The sequence below is a fragment of the Hippocampus comes genome, unplaced genomic scaffold, assembly GCF_001891065.2.
Source record: "Hippocampus comes isolate QL1 unplaced genomic scaffold, H_comes_QL1_v1.1 scaffold25, whole genome shotgun sequence".
In the NCBI taxonomy this organism is placed as follows: domain Eukaryota; kingdom Metazoa; phylum Chordata; class Actinopteri; order Syngnathiformes; family Syngnathidae; genus Hippocampus; species Hippocampus comes.
In genome coordinates, this window is record NW_017804844.1 from 1238832 (window position 1) to 1256971 (window position 18140).

Consider the following 18140-nt stretch of genomic DNA (forward strand, 5'->3'; position numbering starts at 1 on the left):
CAATGGGGGTTATTGGCGGGGCTTCACACAGCACCAGTCAATCATGTCCCCGGAGTCTGCCAGCCTCTCTTCTCTCATTAGCTTCTTTGGTCGCCAGGCAACCATTACCCGGCCTTAGCCCACTAGCAGAGCGACCGCGGCTGACGCGTTGACGTCTGTCTGAGGGCTGAGGCTAATTGAGGCGCACTGGTTGAACTCTGGCTCGACTTTGCCGAGCCGTGACGACGACGAGGCGCCAACTTCAGCCGGATCTGATGCGCCTTCGAGAGTCAGTTGAAAAGTCGACCCTACAAAACTGCTTCCAGAGCAGGATGTAGTGAAAACTGACTTGTACTTGTCACGGTGAAGCAGCATTTGGCTCACTACCCGAAGTTATTTGCCAATGCTCCGTTCCAAGTACACAAATGTACATTTTTTCCTCACAGAAGTGGGTCAGCAGCCGCTGTCTTCACTCCTATATTCTGGTTCATTTTTTTGCAGCTTCACTGCATTTCTTTTAATCATTCTCATATTGTGTGTTATTTACTTATATACAAAAACACTAGCAAGAATAGTGTGAGTATTTTCATGAGGACACTTCCGTGATATTTTGCTTTATAAAAGCCTCCAGTAATGACATCTGTCACGTTGCATCACTTAAATGTTGCTCCTTTTGCATGTCACTGTCACATTGGATGTGACTCTTGCTCCACAACAACTTGTTTTGGGTCATCACATCAATTATTGAATGTATTTCAGCCGAGAAACATCATGAGCGAGCTGCCCTTTGGTTTCTTTGACTTGGATTGAAAAGCTTTGTAATGGTACCTAATGATACATAAAAAAATAAAAAATAAAATAAAATATATATAATTTTATATATATATATATTTTTTTAATATATTGCAGAGGGGATTTCACAGTACACCACAAACAGAACAATGTACCACTGCTCACGGCATGCAGGGGTGGGTTGGGGGGAAGCCACAGCGCCCTCTAGCTCCCACTCGGTACATGATATTTCCAGTGGCTCCACTTGCCTGGAAAACAATCAGTGTTGAACAGCGAGACGACGACGACACAGATTGCACACACATGTATGCAGCGTCAGACTACGTGTGCGCGCTTTAGTCCACGCCAGCACACGTCGACACGACACCTCCGCTGCGTGCGTGGATCTTCTGCAATAGTCATCATCGGCTGCCTCCTCCTCCTCCTCATCCTCTGGGGAGGTTGATTTGCTGCGCACAATGTGGAAAAAAATTTCAGTGAATACTTGAAGAGTGACGACAACTTTCCTCCCTTTTCCGACGCGGAGAGGAGGAGTTGAAACAAGGGGAGAGGGAGTGAAGGAGAGGAAGGGGGGCTTGTGGTGCGTCTAATCCGTCCAGCCCCCGCAGCCTGGAGCTGTGCAGCCCGGTCTAAACGCGAGCAATGTGGCCCGTGGAGGAGCGTCGCTCTCCGCTGTGCGACTCCATGGATGCTGCAGCTCGGTCGGGCTCCTCGCAGTGCCTTTGTGGACCGGACAACGACTGGGGCTGAATAATGTTTGTGTAACGAGGAGAGTTTTTTTTCTTTTTTTCTCTCTGTGGATCGGAGGACTGATGGAAACATTCAAGGCAGTTTTTTGGCATTCTCAGACATGTTTCTTCACTCTCCGTGTGCGAACATGTCGAAAGTGCACTGAAGTTTTTCTCTCCATGAGGACTTTTATTTTTTTTGGCTTTACTGGACTTCACTATGGGATGTTCCATCTTTGATAAAAGGAGTGTTTTAAAGCATTGAACCCCAGCATGGCACTTAACTGGGCTTACCTTCTACTCCCACTCTGGGCAGTAGGAGCAGCCTTCTCGGGGGTCCTTAACACCACTGACAGAGACGTTTTTACGGACGACTTGCTGCAGGTCCAGTTGGTCGGGGACCGAATGGCTGAGCAGCAGGTGGCGTTCTCCCACCCAGGTCTATATTTTGGCCCAGGAGACGTACAGCAAATGAGGCAAAGGTCCTCCGGCAGCCACAGTCATATATTTAAAGTCATCCGGGCGGCTGCGCTCACCATGCTGTCCAACGGTCCTTCTTTCCTTCCACCTGCCAAGCATGAGGAGTTTACAAGCAAGTGGAACGAGATTTACGGGAACAACCTACCTCCCCTGGCGCTGTACTGCCTGCTGTGCCCCGAGGACTCAGCCGCCCTGCAATTCCTCATCAAATTTATGGACAGGATGGCTGAGTACCCAAACTGGAAGGTAACCAGCGCGCCACACGACGAGGTCCCAATGGCACACTCCCTCACTGGGTTCGCCACGGCCTATGACTTTATTTATGCCTACCTGGACGTACGGCGGAGAGACGTTTACCTCAACAAGATCCGCTCGCAAACGGCGGCGCTTTATGACTTCTCCAAGTACAGGGGCTGGGGCCGGCAGTATCTCCACAATCACCAGACCACCAACGTAGTGGCCCTTCTGACCGGGGCCATCGTGGTGGGGTCTCACGACGACCCAGACTCTATGCTTTGGAAACAAGTGGCGGTTAACTACATGGAGAAAACCATGTTCCTGCTCAACCACGTGGTGGACGGCACGCTTGATGAGGGGGTGGCGTACGGGAGCTACACGGCCAAGTCCATCACGCAGTACGTCTTCTTGGCCATGCGGCACTTTAGCATCGACAACACGCTGAACAACTGGCTGAGGGCGCACTTTTGGTTCTACTACGCCACCCTCCTGCCTGGCTTCCAGAGGTCAGTGGGCATCGCAGACTCCAACTACAACTGGTTCTACGGGCCGGAGAGTCAGCTGGTGTTCCTTGACGCCTTTGTCCTGAGGAACGGCACGGGGAACTGGCTGGCTCAGCAGATCCGCAAGCATCGACCCAAGGACGGCCCCATGGGACAGTCGTTGGCTCAGCGCTGGGCCACGCTGCACACGGAGTACATCTGGTATGATGCGCGCCTGGCCTCGCAGCCTCCCCCCGGCTTTGGCAAAGCCAGCATGCACATTTTCTCCAACTGGGGCGTCGTGACCTATGGTGCCGGGCTGCCCAGCGGCCAGGGAAACACTTTTGTTTCCTTCAAGTCCGGCAAGCTGGGTGGCCGCGCAGTTTACGACATAGTCCATGAGAAACCGTACTCGTGGGTGCACGGTTGGAATAGTTTTAACCCGGGTCACGAGCACCCAGACCAGAATTCTTTTACCTTTGCTCCTAACGGGCAAGTGTTTGTGTCAGAAGCACTTTATGGACCAAAGTTGAGCTACCTTAACAACGTGCTGGTCTTCGGTCCCTCACCTACGAGTCAGTGTAATGCTCCATGGGAGGGTCAGCTAGGCGAGTGCGTCAAGTGGCTGCGCTGGAACGATGAGGGGGTTGGCGACACCAGCGGCGAGGTGATTGTGGCATCGTCGCACGGGGACACCATGTTCACCAGTGGGGAAGCGGTGTCTGCGTACTCCCCCGCCATGAGGCTGCAGAGCGTGTACAGAGCTCTGGTCTTGCTCAATTCCCAAACGCTTCTGGTGCTCGATCATGTGGAGAAAGCGGCTGACTCGCCTGTGAGGTTGCTCAGCGCTTTCTTCCACAACTTGGACATCGACTTTAAATACGTTCCGTTCAGGTTCATGGACCGCTACAACGGCGCCATGATGGATGTGTGGGACGCGCACTATAAAATGTTTTGGTTTGACAGCAAGGGGCATAGTCCCGAAACCCACATACAAGAGGCGGAACAGGCGGCCGAGTTTAAAAAGCGGTGGACACAATATGTTAATGTAACTTTCCCGATAGCAGATGCTGTTAGCAGGACAGCTTATGTGTTCCATGGGCCGTATGTCAAAGTGTCCAGCTGTAAATTTATCGATAGCAGCAAAAATGGCGTGAGACTCTCGTTGATGATAAATAACACAGAGACGATAGTGTCCATAGCGACAAATTACAAAGACATTGGGGCGAGGGAGGCATATTTAGGGTACGGTGGCCACTGTAAGGTGGAAGACCGATATCAAATCACTCGATTCGGGTCGGGGACGCAGGTGGTCCCCAAAAAGACTAGCAGTGACAATCAACTCTTTGACTTGGTCTTCACGCTCAACGTGATGGCAGGTGTGATTCTCTGCGCTGCCGCCGCTTTCCTTGTCATGTTGAGGAAGTTTTACGACGTGTGCTTCAGGCTGCGGCGGCTAATGCCCTATGCTCTGCTCACTGTCCTCTTCCTGTGGATAGCCGGCCTGCTCTTTGTGTCCAACAGCTGTGATCGGCTCCTTTGCGGGGTAAAGTGGAAAAGCGAATCTGACTTGCTAGGCCGGCTGCATGAACAGCGCCAGCTCCCCCTGCCCACCATCCTCATTGCGACCCTGCCCGGCTCGGGGGCGGAGATCCTCAAGCACCTTTTCTACAATAGCTCGGACTTTGTTTATATCAGGGTGCCCACCGAGCACTTGGACATCCCAGAGACAGAGTTTGAGTTTGACTCTCTAGTGGATGCTTGTGAGTGGTCCTGGTCTGAGGCCAAGCAGGGACGCTTCAAGATGATCCAGGGCTGGCTCCACTCACTGGTCTACAACACCAAGCTGCACCTGCAGAACATTCAGCTAGCAGAAGAAAACTGGGCCCGACTGCCCGCACGCAGCGCCTCCAGTCCGGACTCAAAGAAACGGTCCAGGCGGAGGGAGCCGTCCGCGGAACTGAAAGGCAAGCTACGAGCCAGCATGGACAGAGATGTGGAGTACGTCCGGGAGCTGAGGCGCCACATGGCTGAGTACCCAAACAGCCGTGTGGTTCTGAACATGCGAAGTGGGAGCTGGGCGCTGAAGCTCCCTTTCATCCGGGAGGTTGTGGGGCCTTCCCTAAAAAGCCTCTATGTGGTGAGAGACCCTCGAGCATGGATTTATCTCATGTTGTACAACAGTGAGCCCAGCCTGTACTCCCTGAAGAACATCCCTCAGCACCTTTCCTTGATATTCAAGGAGGACGCCATGAAGGATGGCTGCCCGAGCGTAGCGCCCGAGTTCAACACTCTCAGAGGACTGATTGCCCGTAAGGAGAGTGACCCGGTCTTAATACTGTCCCACCTGTGGCTCGCCCACACAGCTGCTGTGGTGCGGGTGAGCCAGAGCCTCCCAGAGGACTCCTACCTCCAAGTGCGCTTTGAGGACGTTGTCAACTCCCCACAGGAGACAGCGGAGGGGATCCACACCTTCCTGGGACTGCCGTTGTCTCCCGCCGCCCTCAATCAGCTGGCGTTCACGACATCCACCAACCTGTACAGTCTGCAGTACGAGGGTGACATCTCGCCGGCCAACATCGCCACGTGGCAACAGAAAATGCCGCGGCGGGATGTGAGGTTGGTGGAGGACATCTGCGGGGGTTTGATGAAGAGGCTGGGCTACGGCCGCTTGCCCAGCTAACTCTGCACTGCTGTCATTGTTTGCACTGATTTTCAACTCGACATGTTACACATTGAGCAATCAACGGGTGTTTACTCGGAAATTGGTGCATTTTATATTAAAATGGATATGATAAAACTCATTATTCACACGTAATGAATGACGTGTGTCTTAAAAGTCGATCGAAGATCATTGTTTCTGTGAGTCTTAAGAAAGGACCAATTCTGAGTCCTCAATTTGTGATGTCAGCATCTGTTTTTATGCTGCTGAAGGGATGTACTGTTACGGAACATGTACAGTATGTGATGAAGCTATTTATTGATTCTTTTTGGTTATTATCTTTTGTCAAGGGTACGGTTTGCGTTGCAGGAGATCCTCAGGTGTTTGAAAGAAAAAAAAAAGCAACAGGTCACATCAACTGAATCTGTCAGACATCATCTTCAAATTCATCAGGTGTCAGGAAAAAGGTCTTTTGCATTATCCCCCCAAAAAAGAAAAATCTGTCAAGTGTATGGAATTATATTATCAACCATATGGTTAAAAAAATAATAAACAATGCCATCAGGCCACCCTTTAACAAATTATACTTGGGGTGGTGCAGACACTGTGGTCTTTGGTTTGTAATGGAGTTGAATTCCTCACTTGAACATTGCCCTAAGCCTTGTCACATGCACATCCAAAGTAAACAACAAATGCATTCATCACCAGCAGGTAAACCCGCACCCATTCATGTGGCGTTTTGTCAGTCGTCAGGAAACCTGGGCAGCTGTCGAGACCTGTTTCTTTGTCACATCTGACACCTGCGGATGCCTGAAAATTTAGAGATCTCATTTGTCTCATTGATCAAGTGCTGCTTCCCTTTAAAAGTAGGTTTCGTGGCTCGTATTTTGCGTGGGATTTATTTGAAGATGTGGTGATGTTTTGCGCACTTTTTACTCTTTTTGGGGCACTATTCATGTACAGTACATACCCCCATCAAGTGTTTGTGGGTTCCAAAGATGTGTGTCACCCATAGGGAGGGGGTGTGGATATGATTAGTATTCAACCTCCCCCGGCGTTTATTGAATTAGATCAGAGGAAAGTGTTAAATGGGGGGATCAGGAAAAAAAAAAAAGAGAGTGAGTCTCTGTCAGCAGTGACACATTTCCAGTCAAAGCAATTTTCCAGAGCATCCCGCTTTGAGTCGGCAGCTCGTATTAATCTGCAAAATGTCACAAACGAGGTGTCACAGAGGCAAGCAGTTTCCATTTTTCTGCCTCGGTCAATCAGATGTCTAATGATGTCAGAGGAGGGCGGGGAGGGGCACTTGTGTCACTGTGGCTGTGCCAGTCTCATCGGTTCCAACATGTTTGTGCACTCTTGCGGCGGGTGCGGCCTTCAAGTCCGAGGGTTTTTTTTTTCAGAGGGAAAGGAAAATAAAGAAATAAATCATGAATAAGTGTCTCTTTGGTTTGTTTAAGCATCATTCTTCATTAGCTGCATGTGGTTTTTTTTTTTTTGTCTTTCAAAGCATAGAAGAGAGTCTGGAGACAGTTCATTCGGCACCCGTGTGCAGAAAGTGCTTCTGCTGTTTTGGGTTGGCTCAAAACATAAGATGTGGTGAGTTTTTTTTTGGGGGGGGGGGTGGATTCAGATGTCATCTTGGATGTTATTCCTGTAGATCAGTTATATAGATTCATGTTGAACTGAACTGCCTCAGAAAAAAAATTATAAACATATACATCTGTATGTGCTTTGGGTCAATAAAGTTTGGGAAACTTTGCTGTAGTCTGTGCAGGTGTACCTAATGAAGTGGCCAGCGGGCTCGTTTTTCCTGGAGGTGGGTGTTTAAATTTACACTTGGTGCCTCACAATGAGCCAGTGGAAGAATGTAAGCAAAAGTAATGATAAATAATTCAGAATCCGAAAAAAATATGGAACAATTCAAACTCAAAAACTCAGGGCACTAACATTGTGTTATAAGAAAACAGAAAAAGCCTAAAAAATGAAAACAAAACAGAATGTAGTGATCTGGCTCAATGTTAAAATGGCAGTAATTTAAGCAGATGCATTCTGTTTTTCTCTTTATGAAAGGCAGACTAAAGTTAACCAAGGGAACATTTGGGAAAGTCCATCCACGATGCTGCTGGTTGAAAGCACCTCGGGCAAATATTTCATCTGACTCAGCTCAACTTGTTTCCACAAGTTGCACCACTTTTTTTTTTGTTTTTTTTCCCCCCCAAATTTCCTCATGTGGGAGTATCTTCACAGTAGCTCAGAATACTCTTCTCTAACCTCCACACTCTCCTAAAAATGTTCACGATTTACACAGATGACCTGAGCTATTTTATTTTCCATGCATACACGCATTTATTTCTTAATTTTCGACTTCAAATTATGAACTTCATTTCTTTTCCAAAATGTATTTCGAGCCTCTCTGACACTAATAAATGGATAGAAATTAATATTTCAGAGAAAAGGAGGAAGTACTTTTCATGTTTTAGACCACTTGTTTGTTGTTGGGGGAGATAAAAACGTCGTACCAGTTAGTGTCATGTCTTATTTATGAATGATCGTTCATTTGCAGTTCTGCAGATGTGATTTGACACCGCTGCCTTTGTCGTGGTGAATAGATTAGCCGCCAGTAGATATGACGCTTTGTCAATTTGAAGCCGCCGCCTAGTTAATTTGGGTGCCAATGAAAAGGCAGGTGGGTGCTGCCTAATGAGACCCGGCCCGCCTCGCTTTGCTGAATATCAAAACAAAATTTTAACCCGAAATCAAAGTGAGACTCTCTTAATGCTCGCCGGCATGGCTCAGTCGCCTCCACTTGACCTTTGACTAGGTCACACCCCACCTAAAGTGTAGACTGAACAATCACAGTGCCGTGTAAACACAGATATCTTCCTTTTAGTTACTTACGCATTTTCGGATTTTGATATGTTTAACTGCTGTCCACCAATTCAGTTCAATCTGTCAATAAGACATGCAAACCTTTTAAGGCTACATGGTCGTCCAAGCAAAACTCAACAGCTCCTGTGCCAGCCCCAGGACAATGTTTTTTTCTGTAAATCTGTCGTGAAAGCATAAGCAATGTGGTTATCAGCATAATCACTTCGTCCCCCCCAAAAACAAAACAAAACAAAACCATTTACTTTTTAAATTGTTGTTTGCAGTCATTTTAATCCCTAAAAAGATAACTGGCAAAACTTTGTCTGCTCCAAATTAAGCAACGATTAATTAAAAAAAAAAAAAAAAAACAATTGCTACACCCTTCTTAGCTTGTGAATGGCTAAATATAATAAGCCAAAATTAAACACTCCATTGTCAACTCCCACGTACTATCCTGTATTGTTCATAAAATAATGCTCTGCTGTTGTTGGTTTAGTGGTAACATCTTCTAACACAAGGCCCGGTTACTATACGTTGTGCTAGCAAGCTAAGCTAACAAGCTGAGCTAGCAAGCTGAGCGACCACATGAAGCTACAGCATTAAGGTTAGCTCGTTGCGTTTTGCTTTTGAGTGATTATAATAAGCAGCGCGACGGTTGAGCGATGAGCACATCTGCCAGTTCAGATGTTCCAAGTTTGGATCTGAGCTGTTGCCTTCCTGATGGCTCATATCTTGACAAAGTCATTAGTCGGGTCATTTGCATTTCAAGGCTCCGCTGGATTGTGATACACTGATTTAAGTTGGACTTATTACCATTTCGTGGAGGAGAGTTTAATTATTCTCCCTGTCACTGTACGCCACTATCATAGATATATGAACAAAGATGACATCACTTGTAAGTGAATAAATAATTATGATACAGTAAATGGAGAGCAAGCCGCCAATTGAATTAGATTCTGAGAAGTTGGGACGGAGAAAAAATTGAACAGGGTTTATGTTATCTGTAAGATTGAATCCAGCTGTGGCCTGTGCTGGCAGACAAGGCGAGCAGCGGGAGCGGCCCTCTCTTTTTCTGTGCACAATGCATCCCATTCTTAAGGCCAGGCTAGCCACAGCGCAAACTCAAGTGTTTTAATCGTAATAATTTCAATTCATAGTTTGTTGTGTTAAAGATCCGATGAACAAAGATGCCACCTGGACGTGTCCGAGGTTTCTGGTTTCACAGACATACCGCGCTTAGCCTAATTACAAGCGGTGCCTGGTCCATGACTAATTAGTGCAACTTGAGTAGGACAACGCTTATCTAATATTAGTCACAGTGCAGGATTACAACACAACAATAACAGCTCCCAGACAAGAATTTCATGCACCAAAAGTATTCTTGCTGTTTGTGTTTTTTAATCAGCACAAGATACAGACATGGGCACTTTACCCCTATTCTTGATGCCGTGGAAAAGCTTTGTGGTTGACTTCCCCTTTTAATATAGATATCATTTTAATCTGCCTGGCCAAACCAGCAGCCATGCAAACTTTTCATCAGGAAAAAGTTGCGCCCTCCATAAAATGTGGCTTCAAGTGTGAAGTTGCAACCCCTCCGCCATCTTTGACGGACGGGTCTTATTGAGTCACAAGCCGACGGTGTTACCTTAACAACGGCGTCGAGCGCTGACAAATGGGATGGTCCCTCCGGCCAGGCTGCCTCATTAAATGTCCACGCAAGCGCGACGGGGCTGCAAGGGTGATGCATTATTGATGAGACGGTGTGATTAATTGAAAATATCTTCCTCCGCAGAAGCGGCAGGGGTGTCTTCGTGCGTGCGTGTGCACGCGCTTGACGTTTAAGTGGCTCGGCTTTTGCGGGGAACAACTTAATCGTTTTTCTTCATTGTTATTCCGCGCACACCAATGCCGCCTGATTGACTGTATGCGCAATCCCATTGTGAACATTATTCTTTTGAGGGCAGCTCTGCTGAGACTGATTCAATGCAATTGTGACAATGCCAGCTACTGTTAAACAATGACACGAAGTGAAGTCCAAGAAAAGTGTCAAGATCAGCTTTACACCAACGGTGCGTTCGATTGCTCCTGTTGGACTCTGTCAATTCTACTTTTGATGTGGTTCATGAACACATGGGCTGATGAACAGAAGCACCAGCTTCATTGAACTGATGCACGGAAGAAACATCATCAGTGAGTCCATCAGTGAATACATAGATGAATAGAGGGGTGATCGATGGTTGGAAGGAAATAAATTGAGAGAACGATGGTCAGTTGTGAAATGAATGATAGATCCTTGGATGTGTGGTAGTGTGACAATTGATTTTTGGATAGGCAGATTTGTTGAAGGGTGCATGGATGATGGCCAGTCATGAAGGCTCGGATGATGGTTGTTCATTAGATGATGATAGTTCCACTTAGGGCTGGGCGATGATTCAATATCAACATGTATTGCGATAGACACGTAATCGATATCAATAGGAAAGGCCTTTGAAAAAATGTTTGATAGATGTGGCATTTCTTTCAACCTTGACCACTTTTTGACTTTTTCATAGTTGCGCTAAAGATTTGATACTATATGTTAAAATAAAATGAGCTAAATTCAGCCCCCCTGTCCAAATTTTCAATAGTTTACAAAAAGTCTTTTTTTTTTTCCCCCCCATATCGACAAATATGAAATACTTTGATTGTGATCCACATTTCGGTCATATCACCCAGCATGGGACAGTGTATGGATGATCAAGTGCCAAAATGGATGGAAGGACAGATCGACAGTTGCAATAGAAAAGTGCATGCATGTACAGATGGTTGACAAAATGTATATCTGACATTAAGTGGATGAATGGCCAGTCAACCATGAAATGCTCACATTTACTGGTTTGTAAATGTCTGACTGACAGATATGAATGAATGGGAACAATTGAAAAGTGGCTGGATGGACAGATGGATGCCGGGTGAAGTGGCAGACGATAGGATGGGAAGGCTTGAATGTCAGGCTTGATGGTTTGTGACGGACAGATGGAGCGATGGATGAATGGTGAGCCAAGGAAATCAATGGATGATTGACAGATGGCTGATGGATGCTTGAGTATATGTCCGGCAAAATGGACAGATGGTGGGTGGACGTATAGATGGTGATCAACAGAGAGATCCTTTGGGAAAGTGAACGTATGCATAGTTTGACTTTGTTTCCATTTGAACTCTTTCAGTCGTGGCCGTTTGTTTTCAGCGCTACGGAATTATTTTTCCAAACAAAGAGCAGATATTTTTCACCGTGGCTGCCTGCAAAAGGCACGACAAATCAACATCCAGAAAGTTGAAAGTACAGCACGTCGGTGCGCTCTGGAGTCATGGTTTAATGAGTCCCCGGAGCGTCGTTAGCGCTGTCTCCGGAGACACCACACGTAACATGTCCCCAATCGGTTCAAAAGGCACCAAGTACCTTGACTCGCTGTACAATAACGCTTGATATTCTTGTTCCGCTTCCCCCGAAAAGATTGAACATAACCCATTGAATAAGTTGGGCGAACGTTGATGTTCTCCATGGGAGACGCCCACCTGTTTGCGCTGTTCCCGACTGAGACGTTAATAATGCAGTTCATTATTGCACGCGCGGCCTTCAGCGGCAGTCAGCCAGCCTTTTCCTTTATTCTTTCTGGCTTTCTGTTCTGCTGCCCGGCTTTCATGTTGTCTTTCGGAAAAAGCACCAAGGAAACTCAAAATATCTGTGATCAGTCACATCTATTTCATTTTAATACGCTTCATCTTGTCTTTCATTGGAAGCGATGTTTTGGCCGCATATCGATCGATTGTGTAATGGGCATTACGCCCGACTCATTTTATTGACAGCTTTAAGATGTCATACTAAATTACGATGCACCAAATATGTACAGTATATGGAACTCTTTGTGTAATTGTATGCATAATAGTTCAACTGTATTGCACATTCCTTGAAAGAATTATGATAAAATATAAATGTGCAAATCATATAGATTAGGGATGGGTACAGATTTTTTTTTCCGGGGTTGGACCGATTTGGGTTGGTACTATACAAAGCACCAATTCACATAAAATCATTTGATGCCATTTTTCGGTTCAGAAGCGCGTCAATCTCAGTCGTGGCTATGCGAAAGGAGAAGAGTTGTCGGTTTTCCATGCCACACTCGAACACAGCATTGTCCGCACACAATCGTAATGGTGCTAGTTATGCCGACTAATATGCTATTTATATCAGGCCTGAGAAGTTTCTTAACAGTCATATCGCCTCCTACAGGCTTGGCATGCATAATACATTGTTGGGAATAATTTCTGTGGCTCTGTACGAAGAAGCAGTTCTTTTTTTTTTTTTTTTTTACAAGGCTGTTGTTGTATTCATGTACACTTAGCTAATTAGCCTCTAGCACAAGAGACAAGCAATTAGTGATTCCTAAATGGCCTGAATTAACTACATTGGATTTTATGTGTCTTAAACAAAGAGCCCGTCCTTTGTCCCGAGCCCGCCTTCGCTCATCAATTGCATTTTTTACGAAGCTGCGACAGCTGCCTGCCTTTGGAGATTGTTTGCTCGCCGTGATGCTGTTTGCTCTTCAACTGGAAACTTTGCGCAATTTAATTTACCAACGCTTTGAGCTGTCCTCTATATCTCGATAAAGGCTGCGCACGAGTATCGTCTATTCTTGACATTTCGTGTATTTTTTTTCCTCAAGGACAAGGTTGTGTGATAAAGAGAGTGAGGGGGGGGGGGGGAAACATTCCCAGCTCAGCTGATAGAAATCGCTTCAAATAAGTTCCAAGTCACTGGAAATGAATAAAACACTTTGATGAATTGGAATAATTTAAAGAAAAGCTGCTTTATTCTTCCCAGTTGTATTTTGTTTTGTTTTTTTTCCTTCTCCCCTCGCTGGTCTTGTGCTAATTTGTTCCAACGTCTGCTAATTGCATTTCTTGATTTGATGTCATCTTTGATGATATTTTTTTTTTTCCGTCTCAGCCTGATGCCAGCGCTTGGCAGACGTATCACAAAATATCAGCCTAGTTAGAAATGTTTTCTATGCCGACCGTGCCAATTTAGCGTAGTAGACGCTGGTCCGGGTTATTGGCGCAATGATGCCATGCTAATATTTAGCGTGGGGGGGCAAGAACAAAGACATTGTCATTTGGCGGAAGCCACTATTTTTGCAAGTGATTGACACAGCAACGGTTGAATAAATAATCGGTCTGTCAATTGTGCTGTGCAGAACCCAGTTTAACGAATGACGTCTGAGTGCAATGCATGCAAAGTAATGACCGGGCAAAGGATTTTTAACAGGAAAATTGCACTTACGAGACCCAACTAGCACCTGACATAATGATTGCAAAGAAATCATCAGTGTGTTCACTGTTACATCACATGCTGTTGTCAGACTCGTGGTTATTTATCCATGGAAACCGCTAAAGCCATCAACAATTCCTTATCCTTAATTGTTGAAAATATGGAAGGACTAAAATAAAAAACATTGCTAATTAGATAAATATAGAAAATAATAATGGATTAAAAATGAGCTGAGCTGCTTATGTCAATGTGACTTCTCTGCAAGTGGACGCTGTTGTGCAGATGAGCGGGAGTGCGTATGTCCTCTAACATCATTTTGTCATCTTTCTTTCAAATTCCCCGATGGCTGAGGCGCAATCAATAGGAGCTATTTTGGGGGGCTTTGCTTGCCTTGTCACCGTTGTGACAAGCAACCCACCGCGCAAACGTTTCCCTGTGAGCTTGTCAGCGAGGCCGCCGACGGGCTGGATGACACACCGGGTCACTTAAGTGGCTCATTTTTGTCTTTCGCATACAAAAAAACCCCAAAACCTTGAGTTTACTCTTCTTTTTTTTTTGTGAGCCATTCCCGATAATTTCACACAAAATGAATACACACTTTTACAGGTCACTTGCATGCTGGCAAAAAAAAAAAAAAAAAAAAAATACATCAGCAAGGCTAATAACGCTCACAGCTCAGAGCACTCTGAGAAAATGGCAGACTCACTCCAAAGATAACAAAATGTGGCTTTCAGCGTTTATACGGCTCAATATTAAGAGGAAAAGGCTGAATCCAATGGATGAAGTGCCTTGTTAGTGCGCTATAACAGCTAAAGAGGAGGATCGAACTCTGGTGTGTATGACACCAGAGCAGACACGGCACTTATGTTTGACGCAGGAGCCTAAACCACAAACGAGGCGAGTATGCAAGAAGGTAGTATGGTAGACTCAGGTGTAACGGACACCAAGTCAGGTTAGGAGATATGTAGAGTCGATCGGTTGAATCAGGTGCGTAGAAACCTGGGCAGGCTCGAAGATCAATGGTGAACATGTGGAGGTAACCAGGACGGGCCAAGAGACAATTTGTTCGCACCAGTGAGTAGGACACCAGGACAGGCTATTAGCCAGTGGGTTAGACTCAAGTGGGCAGGACAACGGGGGAGGCTCGGAAGTAGTACGTTGTGTCGGAATGACGCCCAGGAAGCTTAGGAGATGACTGGTGGGCGGAATACCCTGATAGGCACGGAGCCGATTGATTTGACTCTACGGGTGCTGTTAAATCGTTCATTGTGATGCACTTTGCAGATGTGATCTGTACAAATGAATCCATTTACTCTGCCAGCCAGCCAGCCGATGGAGGCGGCTCCCCTGAAGTTTTTAATCAGGCTGTGGTATTGAACTGCTTGAGTTGTAATTAAAAATGGAGACGGAATTAAGCACCAGCTGCAAGCGCGCACGCCCGGATTGGCACCTTCCTCATTGAAAATGTAAATGGCTTTCTCCCCGCACAACAAAGCAGTAGGGTGACTGAAATGAAGATCTGACCCTTTGAATAAATTATAAGATCAGGAAATCATGTTAAGTTCGGAATTCATGCTTCAAATTTTTTTCTGCTTTAAACATGCCTCAAAATGGATTCATTTTTGCAGGCGCTTTTTTGTCTCACTTTGTTTTTGGCGGTTGTCAAAGCCGACCCGTTACAGGCTGTGACACGAGGGACTAATTCATGTTATTTGTAGTTGCGCTGGCAAAGTCCCCCATGCTTGGCGTCAAATGTGTCACTGGTGCTGTCAGCCGCTTGACACGTCCAAGAATCCTCAGACTGAACCTCCCCAGCAGCCTCTTTAGTCTGACTTGATGACCCTCCCCCGATGCCTCCCATCAGCTGCAGGCGCTGGAGAAAGATGCGACTTGCCGAGAGGTTGGCGTCAATGTCAAAAGCAAGCTCCAGTGACTGGCGCGATTAAATATTTAAAAGCCACGGCCGGTGCAACCGGAGCGTGGCCTCCGCTCTCCCGCAATACAATCACGTTAAAGACGCATCGTGAACAAGGGCTGTTAATTTTCTCTTTGATTTTCACATCCAAAGATGAGGCAAGTGCAACCAAATATCGGAACTAATAACGCGTCGCTAAACTGGTGATGGATAACTAAATGAGACCAGCGCAGACAAGGAGCCAACTGGTTAGAGTAGGACGCCGGGGCAAGCTAGGAGACCATTGGTCGACACAGGGAGGTAGGACACGAGGGCGGACTTGAACACGATGGGTTGAAATAAGTGCGTTGAACACTGGGACAGACAAGGAACAAATTGGTTAGACTCTGATGCGTGCAAATCAAGGCTAGGCTTTGACAATTGATTGACATGCAGGTAGGTGGGTCGAACTCCTGGTCAGGCGAGGTGATACATGGGTGATACGTGGGTGGGTAGATAACCAAGGCGGTCTCGGAGACTTTGTTGACACAGGTGGTGGGCTCAGAGGCAATTGGTTGACAAATGTTGGACAGGAAACGAGGGCAGGCTGGAAACCATTGCTGTGACTTTGCCGGGCAAGTCACCATAGCCGACAAAGAGCCCTTTGGTTAGACTCAAGTGGGTACGACACCAGACCAGGTTAGGAGACGATGTCTTGAAGCAAATGGCAGCTCTTGGGTAGAACATTAGTTTAGGCAATGATGTGATTGTTTAGACATGACAGAAGCAGTGTTTGCTGAGAAAATTAAAAACACATTTTTAAGTGAAACTACTCTCTTGGTAAAGTTGAGGGGGGAAAAAAACAACAGCAGCCAAGGCCTTAATGGCATCTTGATCAATAATGCAAGAGAAAAAAAAATCTTTCAAAAAAAAATCTCTGAGAGTAAGAAATAACTCAATAGCCGTTGAAGTTGAAGTCCTGGGTTAGCGGTGGCTTTTGGCTTGTGGGGCTTCACAGAATCAGAGCGAACCTCTGAGGCGTAACGGAGAACTCCCCCTTGGGAAGTGTTGGCCCTGGAAGCCAAAACCACCTCCTCAGATTGGATTAATAGCATGCAGATGCCCACATTAGGTTCTCCGAAAAAGCCTGAATTTCCAAATCCTTCTGAACTCATTTGACTCGGCTGCTAAGGAAAGAATATTCCCCAATCCGTCCTCCCAAACAACTTTGAACAAATCTTGACAAAAATCCCATCTGGCTGTTAATGGATCCCTGAGCCGCACGCATGGCTCCGACACGTGCTGACTTGATTTGTGGAACTTTGCTTCTTCTTGGCTTTTGCAAACAATTTACCCCGGGCATGTTTTTGGTCGTCTGTCGGAGCGCGCATGAATCACAGCGCTTGTTCTGCTTTCTAAATAGGAAGTAGCTCACCAACCGCACATGGTGGCGGAGGACACGGTGACTCACAGCCAACCTACATGCCGGTCACCCCTCTGTTTATGAGCCGCGCTTTGCCCAAAGGGATGTGGCCCGGGAGTTGCCGTAGCTTCCCGTATCCATTTGTCACGTTATGTTTTTTTTTTTTTTTGCCCCTTCTAGACGGGCCGCTGGAGGTTTTGATGAATGAGCAACGGGCTCGGCGCACCTTAATAACATTTCCGTACGGTGCACTATCACTGTAGCCACTCTTACCGTTTAATTGGATTCTCCTCGGCAAACAAGCCACAGTGAACCAGTGCATCGGGGTACTTAATAGCGGTATTGATTATCTACTTAACAGGAACACAAGGGGGGACCGAAAATTATAGTTGCAAAGCCTGCAATGGGTAAACAATATGGAACGCCATAAAAATGGCTTAGTAGCTGACATCTGCTGGATAGTTCTAGCAATTGCTGCTCTTGGGGCGGAATGGGACATGTATTCAGAGGCGCAACAAATTCCCCACACGGAACATATAGGTTAGCCGACAGGAAGTGTCAATCCTCGCCGCTCCTACAGTGCTGTGAAATAGTACTTGCCCCTTTCCTGATTTCTTTGCATATTTATCACATACAAAGGTTTCAGTACATCAAACCCCTTTTACGCTCATGCAAAGACGACCCTAGGAAATACAGAATTCAGTTTCTAAATGCAAAATATATTTTTTCGACACTGTGGTGTGACCTTGAACTGCTAGAAACCCCTCCAATAATTTTTTTTTTGCGTCGAAAAAAATTACTTTGCATTTAGAAACTGCATTTTGTCATCCGTAACAATATGTCTCTTGGTATTATATCAAACTTATTTATTAGTCTAGATCAAGCCATCTAACTGTTAGGTATCCTACGGCCGTGTGTTAGTTCGATGTCAAAAGTAGCTTTGTCATTTTCTCAGTTTTTCACAATGAAAATGTGTAAAATGGCAAAGCAATTATTTCGGGAGAGGAAATTGTTAAGCTTCATGTTAGAGCATTTCTGTGGCTCTGCCAGAAAAAAAAAAAAAAAACTTATTTATTAGTCTAGATCAAGCCATCTAACTGTTAGGTATCCTACGGCCGTGTGTTAGTTCGATGTCAAAAGTAGCTTTGTCATTTTCTCAGTTTTTCACAATGAAAATGTGTAAAATGGCAAAGCAATTATTTCGGGAGAGGAAATTGTTAAGCTTCATGTTAGAGCATTTCTGTGGCTCTGCCAGAAAAAAAAAAAAAAAAAGCTTTTTACTCA

General features: G+C 45.9%; 1 protein-coding gene across 1 annotated transcript; it reads left to right on the forward strand.

Annotated features, from left to right (window-relative positions):
• Positions 1–1007: 1007 nt before the first annotated feature.
• On the forward strand, positions 1008–5842 carry dselb (dermatan sulfate epimerase like b). Its single transcript, XM_019875220.1, has one exon. The coding sequence runs from the start codon at positions 1773–1775 to the stop codon at positions 5379–5381; it is 3609 nt and encodes a 1202-aa protein (XP_019730779.1). The 5' UTR covers positions 1008–1772; the 3' UTR covers positions 5382–5842.
• Positions 5843–18140: the final 12298 nt, after the last annotated feature.